We start from the raw sequence: 21,911 nt of genomic DNA, 5'->3' as shown, positions 1-21,911 counted from the left end.
CGACTTGTCACTACTGTAATGGTCAATGGTTCCTCACGAATCGCCAACAAGTCAACAAATGAACACATCGTTCTTTTGAAACCGACGGTAAAAAGAGTAATCCTGCTGAATAAGGAATCGGTCTTTTCAGTTCCACAAACAGAAATTATAACATATTTGTAAGGTCGATGTAAAAGACTTTCCAATATTTTCCCCCGATCACGTCACGGCATTGATTTCACGGGCCGCCCTATCGAAGCTTCAGACGTTACCTGCATCAAGCGCCTTTATTCAGTTTCATCTTTCATGCAAAATGTATTGAAACAAAGCGATCGATTTTCTACGACAAAATAGAACTGATGTTAACTTAAGTGGTAATCTATAAATAATTCATTACTACCCATTGTTCTGCTATTGATTGTCTTCAATGCCATTCTAAAAGGTGTTCGGCCGTTTTTCTCCACAGATTTAGTAACCTTATCACAGCTGAGGTATTGGTTGATGCGACAGCAAACTCGAACAGACAACTAAGAAATTTATTTGTGTTGACTCAATAGATAGTCTCTTAAGAATACGCAAAACACTTGTCACTTTTGGCATTGTCACCATGGTGACATGCGCATCGCAATAGCAGTGGTGGATTTCCAAACCAAACAAGCTTTCAGTCAGGTGCTGCTGATACCTGGCCGCTACGCATGCGCACTCACAGAATATTCATTAGTAATAATTAAGTTGCTGTACTCATTATGATTTCCTGGTTTAGAAACAGTAATACCTTCCAGAGAATGTGAAAATGAATCTAAACATGGATATTATTTTATTTTGGAATGTTGCAAAGGTGAAGGAATTGTGGTGTTTTTATTTTCATCCTTAAAAAAAAACTGCAGACATAGATAGAATTGGATTTACTCGTCTTCTGGATGCCCACGTGAAATCGAAATGCCGGGAGCAAGGAGGGGACTTGTCGCCCCCCAAAATACTTTTTTAGAAAACATCATAAGAAGATCCAATGGCCAACGTAAGTCTTTTCCCCCTCAAAATATTTATACACCATTCTGAGATAAATTGGGTATCTCTACCTACACCTATACCACCATACTTTCACATTTGACATTGAGTGGTTTTACTAATTGATAAATTCTAAGATTTTATAATTTACAGTTTTAAGTCACTGATTTTACTCAACAGATTTTTTTTAATTTAGGTAATTTGTAAATGACGAATGAAAATGAACGCTTTAGTATGCTGCAATCAATCAAATAATTAATTACTAAAGCTTTATGATAATATCTTTTATAATCAATTATTTAATAGTTTAAAAATGGAATAATTTGGAGGGGGGTAGGGAATATCTATCTTTTAGCAATATACTGGTTTATCTTACGTTTAATTACAATTTAAAAATCAATCAAATTATTTGAAATATCATGTTACTTTTAAATAACAAAATACATTTCTCGTGAAGTATAATAGTTATGAATTAATGGCTGGAAAACAACGTTGACAGTTTTACAAAAAATAAAACTCTCAGTATTGTTTACTAGGATTTCACACGCAATGACATGTCCATGGTAACAAAGGTACATAAAAAAACTGCATAGGGAACCTTTCCCACCCAGAAGAAAAACTACATTTTGCGATATGGAAGCAATTCTCCCATTTGCAAATTAATAATAAAAGCAGAAATTAGATAATGAAAAATGCCGATGATGACGAATAATGAATTATTAAATTACAGACACTCATGGGAAATCAAAACTCGACTTCCATTAAAAAGGGGCATTAAAAATTGTGACAATCTTTGGTCTCCAGATCAGATAGCATGGGATGGTATATTCAGATAAACAGGGGGTTCCAGGAGTAACCGTTCACAATAATGGACGCCGTCACATCATGTTTATCTGCGACAGTAACCCCCTGTCAATTATTAACGCCTAATTAATGTGTTAATGCTCTGCATGGCCTACCATATTTTTGCTCAGTTGAACTTTATATTAATTTTTTAAACTGATATTCACAAATTTATTGTATATAATTAGATCATACAATAAGAAAATATATTGATTTTAAGTATCTCGGACACAGTATCGAGTATTATAAGCAGAATTTTGCATACTAGTATTCCCAGCCACTAATTGGCATTTATTACCAATATCTCGAAGTTAATTTTCTCTCTCTCAACGAGTTTGAAATAACGAAATTAAATGTTTCTATGTACATTTTCATTTCATAAAAAAAAAAAACGCTTTTTTTCATAGTCTGTATATCACTAAGTTTTAACACGTCATGTTTTGCGAAATCAAAACATCACAGCAGAACCACCGGGGAATAGGTTCTTATTCTTCCTGGAATCTGATTGGTCTACATAATCACAACCATTTTACTACTATGCAGTGGTAATTTTATTTTCATAATTGATGAATTAGATGTATTAATTTAATATACACCTCTTAAGGTCAGTTCCCTTGAGTTGGTTAAAAAAGAGTAAATGCGGGTAATAACCCAGTGCAGGAAAAGCAATCTCTTAAACACATTAATTCTTCTTTGAAAAGGTTACCATAATGGTAATAATATTTCACAAATAAATTTTACTCATAGGAAGTGAAAGGCAGAAGCATATTCTTTTTGGTACATTTATCAAGTCGGATATTTTGCATATCTAGGTATTATTTACATAATTTTTTAAAGTGAAAGAATGAACGTGCAGAAACCACAAAGAAGATGGGTGAATAAGGCGGGCAGAGTGCCTATAGTGCGACAGATAAGAAGTGAAAATTTTAATCCCAATTGAATCCAAATTTTACTTGATGTTTCATCTAATATTAAAGTATAATTTATGTAAAATCTCTACAATTTACAAAAATCTCACATAGACTGAAAATATTTGCCTATGAAAAAGCTTACACACATTAAAAAGAACAAAAACGGTCATTTTCTCATACTTAAACAAAATTTTTCAATATGGGTGGGTCTTCTCTCCATTTTTTTGAAAGATGATCCTAAAAGTGTGCAATAAAATACACATTTTTTGGTTTTCAAAAACATGGAGAGAAGACCCACTATACCTTAAAAGTACACTTTTATGACACAACATTAGCATCTTTCCGAGAAATACTTCAAGTCCATTAAGTCGCGGGTCATATCACAAACATGATTTAAATGCCTTAAATCACAATGAGTGGTGTAGCATAGTGGTTAACGCGTTAGTCTCAAAGCGGTATACTATTGATACGTCAGATTTTTATTGCTAGGGTTCGAATCCCTCGAATACCATCTAATAAGTTTATGAAAGAAAATTTTTCACGAGATTTTTTTCTCTCTCAGAAAAGTTTTTTTTTCTCATTATTTCAAAAATTTAAATAATTATAAGTTATTTAAATAATCAATTCACATATTTAATATGATTTCTTAATATCTGACGCTATAGGCATTCTGCCCGTCTTGTTCGCCCATCTTCTTTGTTAAAAATAAAACAAATTCAACCCACAAAGCAAAATATTATACAGTAAGTATCAATCATATTACATTTTTTTAAAATCAGAAACACAAAATGCAATAGGTTTTATAACGATATATATTCAATTTTCTCTATAGTTTAATTAAGGAAAAATACAATTAGTGGTAAAACACAGCTGCCTCAGAATGAAAATACATGTACATGTACTGTAATGCATCTACATTTTCCTCGGAATTAGTTAAAGTAACTTCAGAAGCTAGTGAAGTGTGATGCATTACTCGAACATATAGCATTTTGTGGATTTGCATACCCGTTATAATTTAATTGTGGAATTATTTTAATTTAGAGGAGTATATCATTTTCTTTGTGTAATGCTGGAGCCGGATAGAAGGATACATTATTGACAACACCAGATATCCTTTGACGTCTATTTACATTAACTAAGTCTTTTAAATCTGATACTATAATCGGCAGCCGCACAAAGACTCAGTGTCAAAATAGTATAAAGTTTAATTTGAAAATACAAATGTCTTATTTTATCGTACTTACATAAACTCAAATGACCAAGTGGATTTGATCCCGAGCTGGTTTTCTCTTAAACTTACCCCAACTATGCAATGACAGAAAAAGGAAAGACAGTTTTCAGTCATGTAAAACTAGTCCCTCTAAATTGACAGAAGAAATGACATAGAGATGACAGCGTGAGGAGAAACTCATGCAGTTTTACTAATAACAATTAAGATCAGCCTTTGCTCTTCCTACAAAAATAAAAGGATCAGCCCTTTCCTCTTTCTATAAGTATAACAGTATCAGTCTTTTCGTCTCCCTTCTAAGAATGATAGAATCAGTCCTTTCCCCTCCCTACAAAAAACAGGAAGGATCAGTCCTCTCCTCTTCCTACGGAAAATAACAGTATCAGTCCTTTCTTATTTCTACAAAATAACAGGATCAAATCTTTCCTCTTCCTACAAAAATAACACAACTATCCCTTTCCTCTTTCTACAAAAATAACAGCTAGGATCAGTCTTTTCCTCTTTCTACAAGAGTAACACAACTATTGTCCTTTCCTTTTTCTACAAAATAACAGGATCAGTCATTTCCTCTTCCTACAAAAGTAACAGGATCAGTCCTTTCATCTTCTTACCAAAAATAACATAATCTGCCCTTTCCTCTTCTCTAAATAGCATTGGATCCCATTTCTATCAAAGATATGAGTGGAAACTTTAGAACTTTTTCATAAAAAAAAATAATAAAGGCATTCATAGTTTTAACTATTTTCTTTCAACTTCATTTAAAAGAAAGAATGTTTATTTGAAGAATTTCAGAATACTTTATAGAGTTTTTTTTTCATTGAGTCCAAACATAAACATATCAAATACCCCTTTTTCTACAAATAGTCAAAGAAGAGTCATGGTGGTAAAAAACATTTTAGTCCTTTAGACTTTATATAAACATCCAGAAAAGTGCGTAGAAAAGACGACTGGGGACAGATAATGAAAACACATATGTGTAATTATTACGTTTTAAAAGTGAAAAACGCAATTTTCCCCAAAAATGCTGGTATAGGTATAGCAATCTTAAGCTTGCCATGGAATCAATCAATTTTAACGGTTTTTCTGATTTAATGTCCTTTTAAATAGGTCATCTCCTCTGTAAGACTGTAAAAGATATAGATGTGCAAGATCGAGGAGCCTAGGGTTACTAAACATGAACTTAAACTTGATTTGTTATTTAAAATAAACATCTGAGTAAAGTATCACATTTCTTATATATGCTTCACATTTTAATTTCTATTCAAAAAAAATGGAAGTGAAAATAAGTGTACTGGCTTAGTGTGTACTAAAATTTGGTTCGTGAGAAAACGTATGGAAAAAACAAATGTATCATCTATGATCTAACAGTGCGTCAGCACCTTGATTCAAGGTCACATTTCAAAATTCAAGGTCATTTTTAAGGTCAGATTTAATTTTAGGTTCATTTTATTATCAAAACGATAGATCATGGCTAATTTTTTATGATGTACAGCAGCAGTATTGTATGTTCTTCAACAACCTTTATAGGTTATTATAAGAAATGAAGGTTATCACTTTTTAATCGTAACTTTTAAGTACTTAATAAAAATCAATAAAAAGATTAATTAAAATTCGGATGTCTAGAGATAAATTGAGTCAATATTCTACACAATTTAAAGTTCACGACTTAAGTTTAAAGATAATCATATTGTCTGCAATCGGTATATAAGATCCAATAACGACTTCAGATCTTGTGGAAAACCACAAGCATTTACCTTAATTAACAATTTGATCACAAACACACAAGTGTAGTGAGTGTTAATTCTAATTTCATTAAGATATGTCAGATATGTACTTAAATTCATCAGAGAAATTAACAAATACATTGTAATAGAATTTTTTCTGTTCAAATAGATTTACTGCTGTAAACAGTATGTGCATGTAGCTCGCAACATGTATTTTAACGTGGAAGGTATGCTTTGGTCAAATTAAGATAAAAAATTTTTTTTTATCCACTACATATATTGATCCAGATTTCCTCATTAGATATAAAGTCACAACTATAAAAGGTATACTCGTTATGTTGGTAAGCAGTGTAAATAATTAATATGTACAATGTACCTATTCCTGTTTTATTTTCCTACATTCTTTAGTTTTAAGTTTAAATTGGATTTTTACCTGCATATTAAGCAAACATTTTTTTCTTCTTCAGGAAATATCAAATAATCCCGATCGAATTCACCTTAACGTTCTATCAATAAACACCCAACTTCCCGATGTCTGTTTTAATCCTGCGTATTTTTAGAGCATTAATGCGAAGGTAACATTGGTTGTGCTATAAACAATTTCCAAGAAGCAATTAATTGACCAAAGGACATGATGTATACCTCATCCTTGCAAATCTCCATAATCTTAATTTACGATCAGAACATTTCAGTAGGTACATTTTTGTATGTCAGAGGTTATAAATGAATTATAAGGTGCTTTTTTTTGGCATACTAATTTTTAAGCACTTGCAAGAAACAGAATTGGACCCTCTCATGATTTTCATTCTCTTACTGTGACCGGATTCTTGATACATTTAATGTCCAGTTTTAAAACTGATGATAGGTTATTATCTTAGGTTATATTCATCCATTTATAACAGCATTGTTTTTTGTTTTCTTCTTGAAACAGAATGATATCCAGATAAGTTTTATCTACAGCATTCAAAATGGAATTATTAGAAATTCCATTGAAATATCTTTGAGCGTATTATTAAAGGGTCTTTTTTTAGCTTTTATTTCTTGAAATATTTCATACAAAATAATGCTGAATTTCTTAAAATGTCATGAAAGACTTGGGAGATATCAATTCTCCTTTACATGCCTACACACAAGAATTTGAATCTATTTCTGTCATCGTATGTAAAGACATACTTCTTAGGAGCACAAAGTGCTTGATAATTTAGTTTTATTCGGAAAAATCATCTTTTACTGTACATCGGTGGAGTAACAGTTTCATCTAGCTTTCAATTGATACTAGTATTCCTCTTCGACCTTCCCTCACTTGCTGGTCCTACGTATACCTTTTCTTATTACTTGCGTGAACTTCATTTCGTCGTAACCAGTCATTGCGTGAACCACTCATCATGGTCATAGTGACGTTGTGAATGTGTGCACCAAACGAACTTTAATTCCTGAAGATGGCAAATGTAAGGCATCTAAATAAATACGTTTCTGATAAAGAATTCAATGACTTCAAAAGCATACAATGAAGCGCATTGAATGTGTGCGTTCTGAATCATGTTTTGAACGTTAAATAAACGCTTTAAAGCAGAAGTAGTTTCAGGACACCCCATTTTCCGCGACAAAGTTATACTGAAGATTTTTAAATAAGAAAGAGCTATATATAGATTACAGCAATTTTAAATTTTATCATGGTTATTGGACTAGCACATGTAGTATTGTCGTTTCATTGGCTATGGTTTGGGATAAATAATTTTCCATGACTTCAAAAGTTTTATTCAATGCGCTTCAATAAAGTTAAATGTTAACAGAGACAATCTTCAGCAATTTTGCAGATCTTCTTAAAAATACCTTATGTGGATAAGACATGAATTGGCGAATCTGAGAAGAACAAAAAATTATCATCAACAATTAACTTGAGATAAAGCATTTTCTGAGGTTGTCGAATTAGGAAAAATGCTAAGTATAATGAGAATTAAGTCATATATGGTATTAATAAAAAAACATTGACTGCTTCAAAGTTATATTTAATTGAACGCTATACCAGTTTATTCAAATTGGTGAATACAACGTGTGGATGGATGTATTCATACATGTATTAAGTATGTAATTGTGCATAGAGACCTGCTTATATTTTTCTGTGATTAAAAAATAAGATATCCTTGGAGAAAAAAAGATGTCTTATATTTTTTATTACTTAAATGAACTTTTTTTTAAAAGTTTGACTCAAGACGCTTTTCTCTCCACATTTAAACTGTTATACTATAGAACTCGAATTATAATACATTGTACATGTGTATATTTCTTTTTGTATGGTGTGTTGCATTAACACACGTACGATGATTCCATGGATAAAATCATTAGAATATTACAAGGCTGAAATGGCGTCTGACTTAATGAAACTGCAGTGGCACCGAGGACACGAATTGTATTTGGTTCATTAATTTCGTGATTAAAATCAGCTTCTTAGGTAAAAGGTGAAGTGCCAAGGACTGACTAATTTTGCCTTCAGAAAATAGGTCATTATGACCTAGTTTACAATGGTAAACAAAAGCCACTGATTATCTCATTATATACATGTAGTTCATTTATATATATAAATATCCTCCTACTATAGATTTGTGTTACATGTTCATTATTAGTTGGAAAATATTTTTTAAAAGTGGAACATCTTAATAAATAGGTTTCAATTTATTATGGAAATAATCAACAATGAAAAGCCAACAGACATAAAATATGGAAAATTAAAACACAATTGTTACATTGTAGACTGTACAATAAATAATATAAAAATGATTGTTTTATCAAGGCTGCAGGTTGCAAAACCAAATTCCATTTTACCCTAAATCAGACTAGATACAAAGTAGTATAAAGAAAATCAATTGCGCTCAAAAAATACAAAGCACCAAAAGGTTTTTTTGACAAGAATCCAATATGAACTTTCCGATTTATTTCTAGATCATAACAATATTAAAATTAATTTTGTGATTAAATTTCTCTTTCCTTTGGCTGTACATAAAGCCCTGTAGATTCATCGATCCTGGATAAATCTTCTCCTCTGTACAAACGCCCCGAATCTCATTGCTTGTCTATGATCTAATATCTCGTATTAATTCATTAATACCTTGTGGATTAATGTATCTTTTATCTGACAGAAAAATATTCGGTTGGGCTGTTTATTTAATCATTTCAGTAATTTCTAAGATTGAATGATAGTGGGCTTCTAGATTTTTTGTTCGTTTCTCAATTTATCCAACCCAAGCAAAAAGTTTACCTTTTTTGTTTTAATGAAAAAAGAAATAATAGAATATTATCGCCGTCATATATTTACTTTAAGAGAATAAGGTATACTTGTCTAGAGGGTAATGGCAACAAGAAGGAAAGGAAGAAAAGAATAATTTTAGTCCTGAGGTTCTGAAAAGAGTAGATAATTCCATGTGACGCACGAGTTTTGAAAGAATATACTTTGCTAAAATTAATTTTTAAAATATTCTAAATGCAGACCCAATGTACAGAAGCAAGCAGTGACATAAGATAGTGTGTTATATCAATGCTTACTGTCGAGAAACATTAAATTTTCACGACACTATGTAGGCTTTGCTTTGGTTAGTTATGACAACAGAATATTTCACAATGATGGTGACGTCTCTCAATGAAAACTAGTGCTAATTGTAACGGGGACCGTTACAGATGTTCCCCAAACGCTCCCCAACTCCCTTTTGGTGCCATATTCCATGTAAGCTTCATTAAATAGGACAAAATTTATGCATTTGAGACTTTAATTATCAACGCCAAGTTCATTTAAATTTTAGCATTGCACGCGTGCGCATGTGAATGCATGTGCGTAATGACCATATCATCTTGTCTACATAATTTATAAATTTTAATATACTAAATATTAATAGCCATTCTCTGTAACCACTTGAACTTCGTTGCCACGCATGGTCACCGATTTTGATGAAACTTCACCCATGCATAGTACTTGTCACTAGAAACAAATATCAAACAAAATTTCGTTGCTAAGTGTCTCGGTTGCTATGGCAACAGCCGGAAAAGTTTGAAAAATTGAGATTTTCAGCCATTTTAAATCTTGACTGTGGCTTAATAAAAACTAGAAAAAGCAAACAAACCATTCTCACAAAAACATGTCACCTTGATGTCACTTATACTGTAAAGAAACTGTTTAGAATATATCTCTAAGTAAGTGGTAACCAAGGGTACATTTGGAATACATTTAAAATGCTGAAATATGCTGAAAAACACTCCGTATTCACTAATGGTAGGTGTTACATGCTCAAACTCAATCAACGACTTAAGAAAAACAATGAAAATGTTTGACCTTAAGTATATAAGTGTAAGCAATATCATTCTATAAATAACTTTTATGGTTGCCATGGTAACACAGTGTAACCATGCAAAACCAGTAACTAAGATTGGGTTAATGCTACTTTCTTGAGGAAAAACATCAAAATTCAAGACTGGCAAATATGCATCCTTAGGACCTTGCATCACCAAATACATGAGAAAAATTGGGTGTAATTGCTACTTTGCAGTGTTACCATGGAAACAAAGTACCAGTGCTTAAAAGTGAATTATTTTTCGCTGCATTAAGAATTAAATTGCCATATAATCAAGAAACAAATTAAAGGACTCAGCTTGAATAGTACTTATCTGTTAGAATTGAAGTTGAATATCATATATTGATAAAATTTGATGAAGAATACAACACTGTTGCTATGGTTACCAAGAAGGGAAAATGTTCGATTTTGTGAACTTTATATCAATATTAAACCCTGTGTGCCAACTTCTTGCATCCACTTAGTGATTGGATGATAGTCAAAATTAAAAGTCAGGTTATCTGTTAATAAATATCAATCATAAAAGTTTTGGGAATCTACATTTAAGGGTACGTATCCAAGGAAAGAAAATATTTTTCAGGTTTTTAAGCATATATTTTCTGCTTATTTCCATAGCAACGCTCTATTTAAAGAATCTAATCTGAATTTTTTCAAATGGGAAAACTAGGAGCACACCAACATCTTTAAAAATTGATCATTAGTTATGGGGAAATCTGCTTTTTTAAAAGATAGGATCAGATTTGAAAATACAGAGTGTTACTTTGAAGGCTCTCTTTGGAATAAAAACCTTGGCAACCATTGCCAACCAATATGAAATATCATATTTTGTTCTTGGTATATGTTTCAAAGCTCTTTTTTCTATTATTTGGTCACATTTCATCCTATAATTGCTTTTTCTTTTCACGTGTATGAATTTATAAAATTCAATGAAATTTTTTTTTTTACTTTTGAATACTTTGTTACCATAGTAACGTATGTAATAGTTGATTTACCAAACATGTTTATCATGCATTTGAGACATCTGACCTTCAACTTTTTGGAAACAGTCATTGCCAATTGTTTGTTTTGCCGCAAATGTTAACTATGGGGCTCTAAACATGTTAAGATATGCCATTTTTCGAACTTTAAGACATGTTGTCATGGTAACTATAAAGCATAGCAACCAATTTTTGCCTGATTTCAGTTTAGGGTATCAATGACTTTTATCATAGAGAGTTTGGAGAAATTCTGAGACTATGCGTGCCACAGCTCCTATATAAAATTTCAAATCATTACAGAGAATGGCTCTTAAAGTATTTAAACCAAAAGTATTAAAACATACGCTCATTCAAGTGTATTTTTGATTTAACTCATTTCACATGCACGCACGTGCATACATGAGCATGGTGACCATATCAACTTGTAGAAGTCCATTACATCTATCTATGTTCTAAATCCCACCCCGTTTGGTTGAAAACCAAGGGAGTTATAGCTGTTTAAAGTTTCAGCCAATCCGATTACAGCGCATGTACACCCACATGTATGCATATGCATTGTGGCCATACCTTCTTGTAGAGGTTTATTAAATCTATCTATGTTCCAAATCCCATCCTCTTTTGTTGAAAACTAAGGGAGTTATAGCTATTTAAAGTTTAAGCCAATCAGATTGCAGCGCACGTGCATGCACGTGTTTTCATGATAATTGTTATATATCATGTTGTAGGATATCTTTATGCATGGCTATGTTCAAAATTCCATAAGATTTCTTTGAAAAACAAGAAAGATATAGAGACTTTAGTTTCAGCCAATCAGAGCGAAGCGCACGTGCATGCGCGTAAGATCTTGGTATTTTGGCCATGTCATACTGTCTATGCTACAAATATATCCTTATATTTTGAATTTCAAAGCATTTCATTACAAATGTAAAAAGTTACGCCTATATCACTTAAACCGGTTATTTCACGTGTTGCACGCGCGTGCTCTTGCAAACACACATGCATGTACGTGCTTTTATGAAAATTCTTGTTAATCATGCTGTAGATCTTCATAATTTGTGACTAAGTTCAAAATTTCAAATGATTTTGACAAGAAACAAGAAAGATATTGAGACTTTAGTTTCAGCCAATCAGAGCGAAGCGCACGTGCATGCGCGTGAGATCTTGCCATATTGACCGAGTCATCTTGTTTATACTACTAATATATCCTTACATTATGAGTTTCAAAACATTTCATCAAAAAATAGAAAAGTTACGGCAGTATACATTATATTGGTCATTTCACGTGTTGCACGTGCGCGCTCTTGCAAGCATGTGCGCGCAAAATGACCTTCGTTTGGCAACTCTACATAACATGCCTACTAACCCTAAAAAGGTTTCACCTAAGTCGGATGTATAGTTTACAAGATCACTCGTGGACAAAATTTTCCCAGGAAGAAGAAAAATAATAATAATAATAATAATAATAATAAGAAACAGAGTAAAAACAATATGTTCCCCAACTTCGTTTGGGGAACATAATTATACCAACCAATCGATTTAATCGTTCTATGGTATTATTACATAGCCTAGAATTTCCTTCAATTTTCCAATAAACGAGTGCTATATATTCATCATATTTATCTAAAATTATACAACTAAATCCTCTTCATACAAAGAAAGCGTCATGTAAAATTTCACAAATATTAAGCTCTTATCAAAGGGTGAACATTACATAAATTATTCATCAAATGACTAAAGACCATGTTCATGTAGGAAACAAAAACAATAGATTAGTTTTTATCATTTACCATTCACTGAATCATTAACTATAATTCTGTAGGTTCTATACACAGAAGTGGCTCTGGAACAAACCCGGAAAGCTCAGGTGGTCTATCTAATCAGCGGAAAAGCAAAAACGTCGTCTTAATGACCCGCATCATTTAAAGACAAAACATTAACGGAAGAAAATAGCTTAGTGAACAGAATACACAAAAAAAAACCCAAGAAATCCCCCAAAAATGCGAATTTCCTAAGCACGATTTAATTCAATAAGCTACATTCTTAGGGATAAGTTAAGATCCCTTATGTCTTCACCCAAACATTAACTGCATCATGCTGCCATTTTTGAAAGACAAGGGTTCCTTTGCGTTTGATCATACATATACATTATATAAGCATCTACATGTACATGATGAAGATTTGTGTTTGAGAAAATTACACAATCGGCCCAGGAAAGCCATTTTTTCGGATTTATGGCAGTGGCGTAGCATCGTTTTTGAAAGTGGGGGGGCCAGCCAGAGAAAAACTTTTTTTTAATTACCTGAAAAAGTTGACAAGCAAAAAAAAAAAAAAAAAAAAAAGGAAGAGGTTGCCCAAAGTCTAAATTCCTATTCCGGGGGGGGGGGGGGGGGGGGGGTAGGTAAACTTTTTCTCGGTGTCAACTACTTTTAGTACCAATTCTAATACTACATTTACAGTACATCACTAAAAGTGGGGGGGGGGGGGGCAACCAGGCTTTCAATTAACATTTCCTATAGTATAAATAAGTTGGGAAAAAAAGTGGGGGGGGGGGGGCTGGCCCCCCCGGTTGCTACGCCCCTGTATGGATATAAAACTTTATGTTGCTGAAACCACAGAAGATAATCAGTGATCGAAATTACACAATGTCACTGTAGGATTAGAGCATTAGAGAAACACATTTAATTGAATTTTATTATAAACTAGACGGAAATTAATGGTGATTACGAGTGAGCAGTAAAGTCGGCTAAAAAACATACCTTACATAAATGTGAAACAAACAAAACTTATTTTGATTAAAATAAAAAATGGCTGTTGTTTTGTCATTTTTATTGGTTTCTGACTATCAACATTGCTGATGATCTGATCAATCATGTCTGAAGTGTGCACTGGTTGAGACAATCTGATTCGTTAGAAGCGGGAAGGGAGTATTGTAAAAAGCACAGTACAGTTGTACTTATTGACATCGTATTTACGCTCACAATATCGAGAATGAGAGTAGTTTTCTTTAAAGATTTTTTTTTTCTTTCGGGAAGATGTTTTGTTTGTTTTATTTTTGATTGCTTGTTTAGTTGTTAATTTTAATTTGATTTGTTGATTTATGAATTGTTAATTTATTTACTTATTATAGTTATTTATATATAATTATCTGAAATTATTTATTTATCGAATCTATTAGGGGAGGGGTATGTCTGCCTCTGTTTCTATAACTTTTATGAATGTTGCTTATAATTTTATCATGACTTCACACTCGGTAGTTAATGGAAACTGAGAATGGACCCAAGGCTTGAAGCATTTTTATTGAACACTGGAAATTTATGTCAAGCTCGACAGTGCAATCATGTAAAAATCGAACGTCCCTTACCTTTCACATATACTTATTGTTGTCAAACTAACTTCCGTGGTCTGTGTCTTGTTTATTTATGTTTGATCCATATATTTATTAGCTGTCTCGTTCTTTATTGTGAATTAAAGTCAGTTCATGAAGAAGTTTTCTGACGAGTCATGAAGGGTAAAATTGATTCTATCAAAAAATATATTGAAAATATATATAATATATATTAACTATTTACGTAATATACAAAACAGAATCATTTAAAATAAGGAAGCACTGCGTCTATATCGTGTTTTGATATTTGACAATCCTTCCTCAATATGTACGGGGGAAATGAACAGCGTAATAAACCAGTCTCATAATTAGTTCATCAAATATTAATTTTTAATTTTTAATTGTCCATCAACAGCACGATATCCAAAATTTACTTACACGAGTTTCGGGGGGGGGGGGGATTACTCATACATAAGCCCACTTACTTGAGTTATTTCAAACTTTATATGCTTAAACCGATAGAAAATAACAGTGATTTTTCAATATTTCCTTTTCATCTACATCATATGCATTGCATGAATTCTTTTATTGAAAGCATGCATCTAATTTTTAAGCATTTATCCCACCACTTTGAGTTTGTTTCTGTCATTCAATAACATACCTTTGTGGATTTTTTTTTTTCTTTTAAATTTTGTCATTTCAATTGAACTGCAAAGTTTTGCGTCAGCAGAAGAAATATTCAACTTCACATTTTGCTAAAAAAAAATAAATATGTTGCAAGAAAGGGGATTCCACTACCGGTATTCAATTTGCAAATACAGTACTCTGTTAATTACACATGACAACATCAAACCTTTTTTTTTTTAAAAATTCTACGATTTTTATGCAATCATTAAGTCTGTAATTTTCCTTAATAATTTACACTTTTAGAAACTTGCACTTTTTGTCTTTGTAAAGTGTAGTTTTAATCAGTAGAATTGGTTTAAAGGTGTAGCTATCGATGTTTTGTCTTTAATCCGTCGTAAGAGCTTGGTCTCTTTTTACCGAGTTTTGAGATAGTCGATACCTTCTTTATTCCGTCACAGACATTTTCTGACGACGCGTAATTGTATTAACTTGTACTTTATCTGGTAATGTACCAGTCGGATTTCAATGATCTTTGTTTTGAGTCGAATTTGCAAGACAACTTTCTGTCAGTAGAAGGTTATCCTTTAGTTAAAAATACAATGCACTTTAAGACTTGCCGACGAAAATAAAAAGCCAGGCAATCAATAAACCGAAAAAACAATTTTTTTTAATTCAACAAAAAAGTCAAGTATATAATTTGTGATATTTAATATAATACCCAACCTGTGTTTGGTAAATAAACTCAAGTCTGCACATACGTACTCATTGTTCTTGCATTGTTGTATCTTGATTTTGTTCCTTGACCTTATCAAATAAAACCTTGACACGATTTCTTTTTTTTTTTTTTTTTGCGTTTACAATGCTTAGGTCTTGTGTCAATAATCATTAACGTGAATTTTGCCAAAGACTCCAATCATTTAAGTCGACTAATGAAATTTTTACTCGGCTTATACTAGTATACATGTATGTCTTTGAGACGACGTTTACTCGGCCGAGTCTGGGCTGAGAAAAGAGAATTGCTATAAAGTATAATATCTAAAATTAAAAATATTGTCTTAAATAAACAACACTATCATGTAATAAATTATTATTAATACCAACATTTCATGTTTAGTGTTTAGAAATAAATGTATTTAAAAAATAAAAAAAGTAATAATATATTAAATTAAAAAAAAAATAAGGCTAGATGTTTACTTTTCCCAAATTATTTTTTGTGTTTGCAAATGATATTTGTGTATTATTTTAAAAATAATAATGCTAGATATTTCATGTGTTTGCAAATGATATTTGTGTTAAAGCTCATGCACTATAAAAAATGAATAACTAAAATATCAAAATACAAAAATTCAATTCAGAACATCATACTTTAATTTGATCGTGGACCTAATATAATTTAAATACCCCATGTATCTCGTAGAAAATTGGAAATATAAAATGGCAGCAATACAAATAATTTAAATACCCCCAGAAAATTGGAAATATAAGTAAACAAAGTCTATAAATAGTACCAAGTATTCACATTTTTTTTTATACGATTCCTTTTTAATGGGTAAAAATGAGGTGTCTTAGGGCCAATAGCATGAAAAGTAGGTCATTGACCTAGTTAATGAAAGTTAATAAAAGCACAGCAATTGTAAGTCGCATTTTTCATCAGCTTAAGCAAAAACAATAATGATAAATAAAAAATTATACAAATTAACATCAAAGTTCTTTTAGGTATTTATTCCCAGCACAATTGTTGAAGTTTCAATATATGACCACATATTCACAAATTTAACACCAATTCCGATATCTTATGTAAATCATGTATTGAACATGGTGAATATATATGTATGGGTGTATATTTATTTTAATCTTCAATATTTGACCAAGATTAACAAAAAAATGTTTATAAGTATTAGTAGGTCATGATCCAAGATCAAGGTCATGACATAAAAAATATTGGAACCGAAGACAATTTTTTTTGTCACAAGAAATGCAAAAAGGAAATATGAAAGCCCTAGCACCAACTGTTCAATAGTATATATGCAAGATTATATCTTTTTGAGGACAAACAGACGACATATAACAAACAGACAGACAGTTTGACAGACGGGGGCTCCCAAATCTTTGATTACAGGGGTATCAAAAAAGTCTTGTTACCAATAGGGAAAAGTTTTTTGCAACTTTAAGGCTTCAGAAAAGTTTATGAAATACATGTATAGGTAAAAATGAATTTGGTTTTGGTTGCAGCCAAACGAATTTAATCAAAAATTAATTTAAAGGCAGTTAAATTTAAAAGTATTGTGCTACTTTTAACATTCATGGCCCCTTCACACACCTAAAAATACTAAAATTGGATTCAATACTTGAAAACAAGTTCTGATAAAATAATATGTAGTGAGTTATCAGGGAGGTTCCTGTATGCTAGGTCTCTTTTAAAAACCAGGTATTCACAATCACATTCACACACAAACACACACACACGTTCGCGTATTTATACAACGTTTTGTTCAATAGAATCGTTATGACATGGTGACAAATGTACTCATTACAATAGTACATAAACAAACAGCAGACCTATATTGCTATGTATTTTTGATTTTATCGTGACGCACAGAGATGTGATTTTCATACACATACTTGCAGGTGCTTGTTTTCCAAGTAACCAAATTCCTCTATAGTGGCGCTGTGTATGTCAATATAGCAGCAATTAGGTGTATTAATCTGCAAACGTTTCTTTTGCCAAATAGACATTGTTCCTACTAATAAGATCACATCGACCTTCAATCCTATTCAAGGGGAGTCTGGATTCTAAATTCATACGCGTGTTTTATTTATCTGTTTGTGTTCCTTTGATGCTACGTAAACTTTGAGCGCGGTTTCATTATAGATTTTAAAACGTTGTATATTTTTAATCGTCTGTACCAATATCAAAACATGTAAACAACGATGGGAAACCTCACGACATTCTCTAATTAGAATATTTTTTTATGATTTGAAAATATTAACACATTTTCAGTTCTAATAAGAAATTAGAGAATACAAAAGACAAAAATTCCTCTGTCTTGTTTGTAATTGGGCTTTGCTATAATTTTTCTTGACACAACATTTTTATAGAAACAACATCATTTCAAAATGGGTTAAAATGATGCATTGACGACAAAATTTGAAGAAAATGATTTTCTGTAAAAATTTGCATCCAACTTCCATCAGCATTTGAGACCTATGTTCTATCCATTTTTTCTCTCTCGATTTTTGGTGATTCAAATGATAGATAATATAGTAATATTTACAAATGTAATATAAAATTATTCAATTTTATAGATATATATATATATAAAACTTGTAATCCTTGATTGCAAAATTAGATATATCGATTTTACTGGCATGGCCATAATGAGAAATCTAAGATTATAAATCTTCATTATTATTCGTGTAATAAGTTATGCCATCATATCCAAGAGTAATTTTGTAAAAACGATATTTCCCCTCTCTCTTAATTAAAGTCCTTTTAATCACACTGAGGCGTTCGTACAACGAATCCATCGTGTAATTTTTCTAGCAAATTTATCTCAAACAGAAGGATTAAGGATAAATTTTCAATTAAACGTAGGAATAGTGTGAAGCAAAAGTGTTTAAGAAATCTAAATCGAACACCTCTTTATACGGAGTAAGCACCTTTGGTTTATGGGGCTTAAGTAGAGTAGAAATGATCACTGCCGACTTGTTTAAAGACACCAAAGAAACCATTACTGTAATTCATGTATTTAAATCGCCTATTCCACAATCACCTTACTCAGTCGACCTGGGTATCAAAGAGCTTGTTCCGATATAGTATTGATTTTGCTGTGTTGACGATACGCCGGCCTATTTCTTTCACGAACATCATTATTAACCTTAGAATTTTCACAGAAAATAAGCCAAAAAAGGTGTACTAAAATTTACACATTGGTAAATCTGTATCACAGGTATCATTGATCAGTCTGGTACATTTATATTTTCTTCAATCTGCAACTACATTCAAGGATTACGCTTTTTACTTCAATCTGCAACTACACGTACATTCAAGGATTACGCTTTCAATACTTATATTAAAATTGTATTGTACGTCTACACATTTATTTCCGATTTTCTTGCAAAATTAAACTGTAATTTTATAACAGAAAAATATAGACAAGACAGTAAACAAATTCAAAGAAAAAGTCCTCATTTCTATTTTAAGTAACATTTCAAAATTAACATTTTCTAATATGTAAAATTTACTTGTTTACACTGTCTGGTTTATTCACTCGAAAGTATCTCTACCGAGGTAAAACTATATGATTCCTAGTTTTACTCTTTCTAATGTATATAACATTCTTGGTCACTCTCTTTAAAGTGTAACATTTCCAAGTTTACCAATTCTAAAGTGTAATATTGCCTTGTTTATATACCGTTACTCAGTTTGTATTGAAAATGCCTTGCCACATAAATTAATGGAACAGTAATTTTGGTATATAAATACAGTAAATATATTTGGGTGACTAAATGTACTGGAAATTCCTAGAGCATACTTTAAAAAATACAAATATTCCCGCTTGTTTACAGAAGTCTAATCTAAAGAGTTAAAATAAAAACCCAAAATCAAAACTTCTCGGGCCTTTCCGACCGCCGGAAAAACAACCTCGAGGCTGTTAATTTTTCCGACCCGAGATGATGCGATTGAAACCTAAGTAACAACGTCTATACATGTAATGAACGAGTGCTGCTGCTACTTTATATCATTACAATCAATCTGCTTTTTGCAACGTATTCATCTATATCCGAGATGATCTAACTATGTCGTGTAACGCATCGTACCTCATTTAATTTTTATGGCTTTGTGCTCTTTACTTTCAGTGTACCTTGTGCAGTAATAAACCTAATTGTCGTTCATATCCAGACATTTACGTAAAATCTCATTTAATAATATCATTAATTGAAGTGTGCAGAAAAAGGAAATCTTTGTCGTTGACTACAGACAGTTTATCAGGTTCAGTAGCTGGGATACAAATTACAAAGGAACAGTCTCCGGTAAACCAGACCTAAAGCCTTGTCTAATACGCCGAATTAAAATTCAATACTGTTGTATTCCTTATGCAACACTAAAAAGGAAGTAGAAGATTTATCTCCCTTTTTTAATTTATAAAACCTACCCACATTATAGCGTAAGAGGCATTATTATCTGATAAATTATCCGGATATTCTTTCCTCGTTTCCAACAAGAGACATTTTATGTCATCTTGAGTATATTTCTGTACAATCTTTGTCATGTCGTCAGGAAAGTTTATTTCCAAGAACACTGTGCCGTAATGACGCATCTGGCTTGGTCTAAAGAAGAGTTATCAGGAGATTTTTTTCTCTTGTATTATTTTCAACTTCTCTCAAATATATCAAACGAGAAAACTCTTAATGAAAAATCATCCCTAATGTATAAAAGTGTCATTATCAAAAGTCATAAATCTTACTGAAGCGCGGAATAGGTTATCTGGAAAATAGTCTTTGGCATTTTATATACGTATTTTTGCCCAAACATGGAGATTTTTAAAGGATTTCTATTATTTAAAACCCGTGCGATGGAATTTGATAAGAGTACAAAAACCAATGTAAATACACATAATTCAAGCGGATCCTCTCGTGACGCAGGAAAAATATTTATTCGATTCTTTTATTTTTCATCATTACAGAAATTCAATTTCTCACGCTGCACGCATGCTTGATCTATATCCATTAACAGCTGTATCTTATTTGAATTATAATTAAATCACTCGCTAATGAGCAAATATTAGAACTAATAGTGTCTTGTTCATATATTTGAAATGGATTATACACTCTGAGTAGTATGTCAATTAATTTTACTTGATGATAAATAATTTTAAAATGTTTGTTTCTTTGGAAAAAACCGATAATGAATGGGACCCTCTTTCCTGACTTCGATTCCAAGAAACGGGTCTTGGAAACAAATAATAGTCCCAGAAAAGAGCGTCTTTTATCCACTAAGAGCATGCCAGGGCTGCTGAGAAACGTAATGAGATTTCGCTTCTTTACGTTCATTAGGTTTCAATTATTGCTATTTAAATCTCAGGCTGCCGTTATCCGATATTTAAACCGAAATAAATCAATCGCAAGGTCGTACTCGATCGATATTTCCGAGAGGATATCGATAGCCAGATTAGTTCTACTCACTTCTGGCGTGCATAAAGGCATACCTCCCGCTGTTACGGAATAGCTCAATATTGACTATTGGTTTTCTCATTTATTATTATGAAAAGATTTACCAAACATTAACATGCAATACATCTCAAAGAATTTCAAAATCACTCGGCGATAGAAAATGATACATGTGACGTCACAAAACACCTTCTCTATGGCCAAATGATGAGTCAATCAAAGAACACATTACAGAACTAGAAGATATTAAAGACGGTGGAATAATTGATATCGCAGAATAAATCCGGACTCTCCATACCCGACATTGATGGCGAAACTGACGCAAATTAAATTTCAAAAGGCATTGAAAGCATGGGGGATCGATTTTTAGATCGATGTTTGATACAATCCGACTGGTTAACCAGCAAAGAGTGGTCTGTGTACAGGAATGTCCGCATACGGCCATGAGAAAAAGCAGGCCTCGGTCCAAACCCAGCCCACAATAAAACCCACGGCAGGAAATTAAAAAAAAAAGTTATCTTGTCCGTACTGAAACCCAGTCAAGTACACACGCAAAAATATAGATTTCAATTTAAATGGCAATACATAACAAGACATTGCATCGAATATTCCTTATATGTTAAAGTCTTTGAATAATTAAAAAAAACAAAGTTCCCCCATAAGGCCATAATAAATAAATTGCTAGATTCTCATCCGAATTTTTTTTAAAATTCCTTATATATTTTATATTTTTTCAATTTTGTTTTTTAACCTAGTGTTTTTTATCTACAATACCAGA

At 31.9% G+C, this 21,911-nt stretch overlaps 1 protein-coding gene across 1 annotated transcript in view; it reads left to right on the top strand.

The window, feature by feature from the left end:
• The first annotated feature begins 748 nt into the window (after nucleotides 1-748).
• Nucleotides 749-21,911, top strand: part of LOC134265995 (potassium voltage-gated channel subfamily H member 1-like) — a 37,414-nt gene continuing 16,251 nt past the window's right edge. Inside the window, exon 1 of the mRNA XM_062748205.1 lies at nucleotides 749-997. Within this exon, the coding sequence (XP_062604189.1) occupies nucleotides 919-997 (79 nt within the window). The 5' untranslated portion in view covers nucleotides 749-918. The remainder of the gene's footprint in view (nucleotides 998-21,911) is intronic.

This window comes from Saccostrea cucullata, unplaced genomic scaffold (genome assembly GCF_032062105.1).
Source record: "Saccostrea cucullata isolate Sc308-1 unplaced genomic scaffold, CSIRO_AGI_Scuc_v1 ctg377, whole genome shotgun sequence".
Lineage (NCBI taxonomy): Eukaryota > Metazoa > Mollusca > Bivalvia > Ostreida > Ostreidae > Saccostrea > Saccostrea cuccullata.
This window is presented reverse-complemented; position numbering and strand designations above follow the sequence as displayed.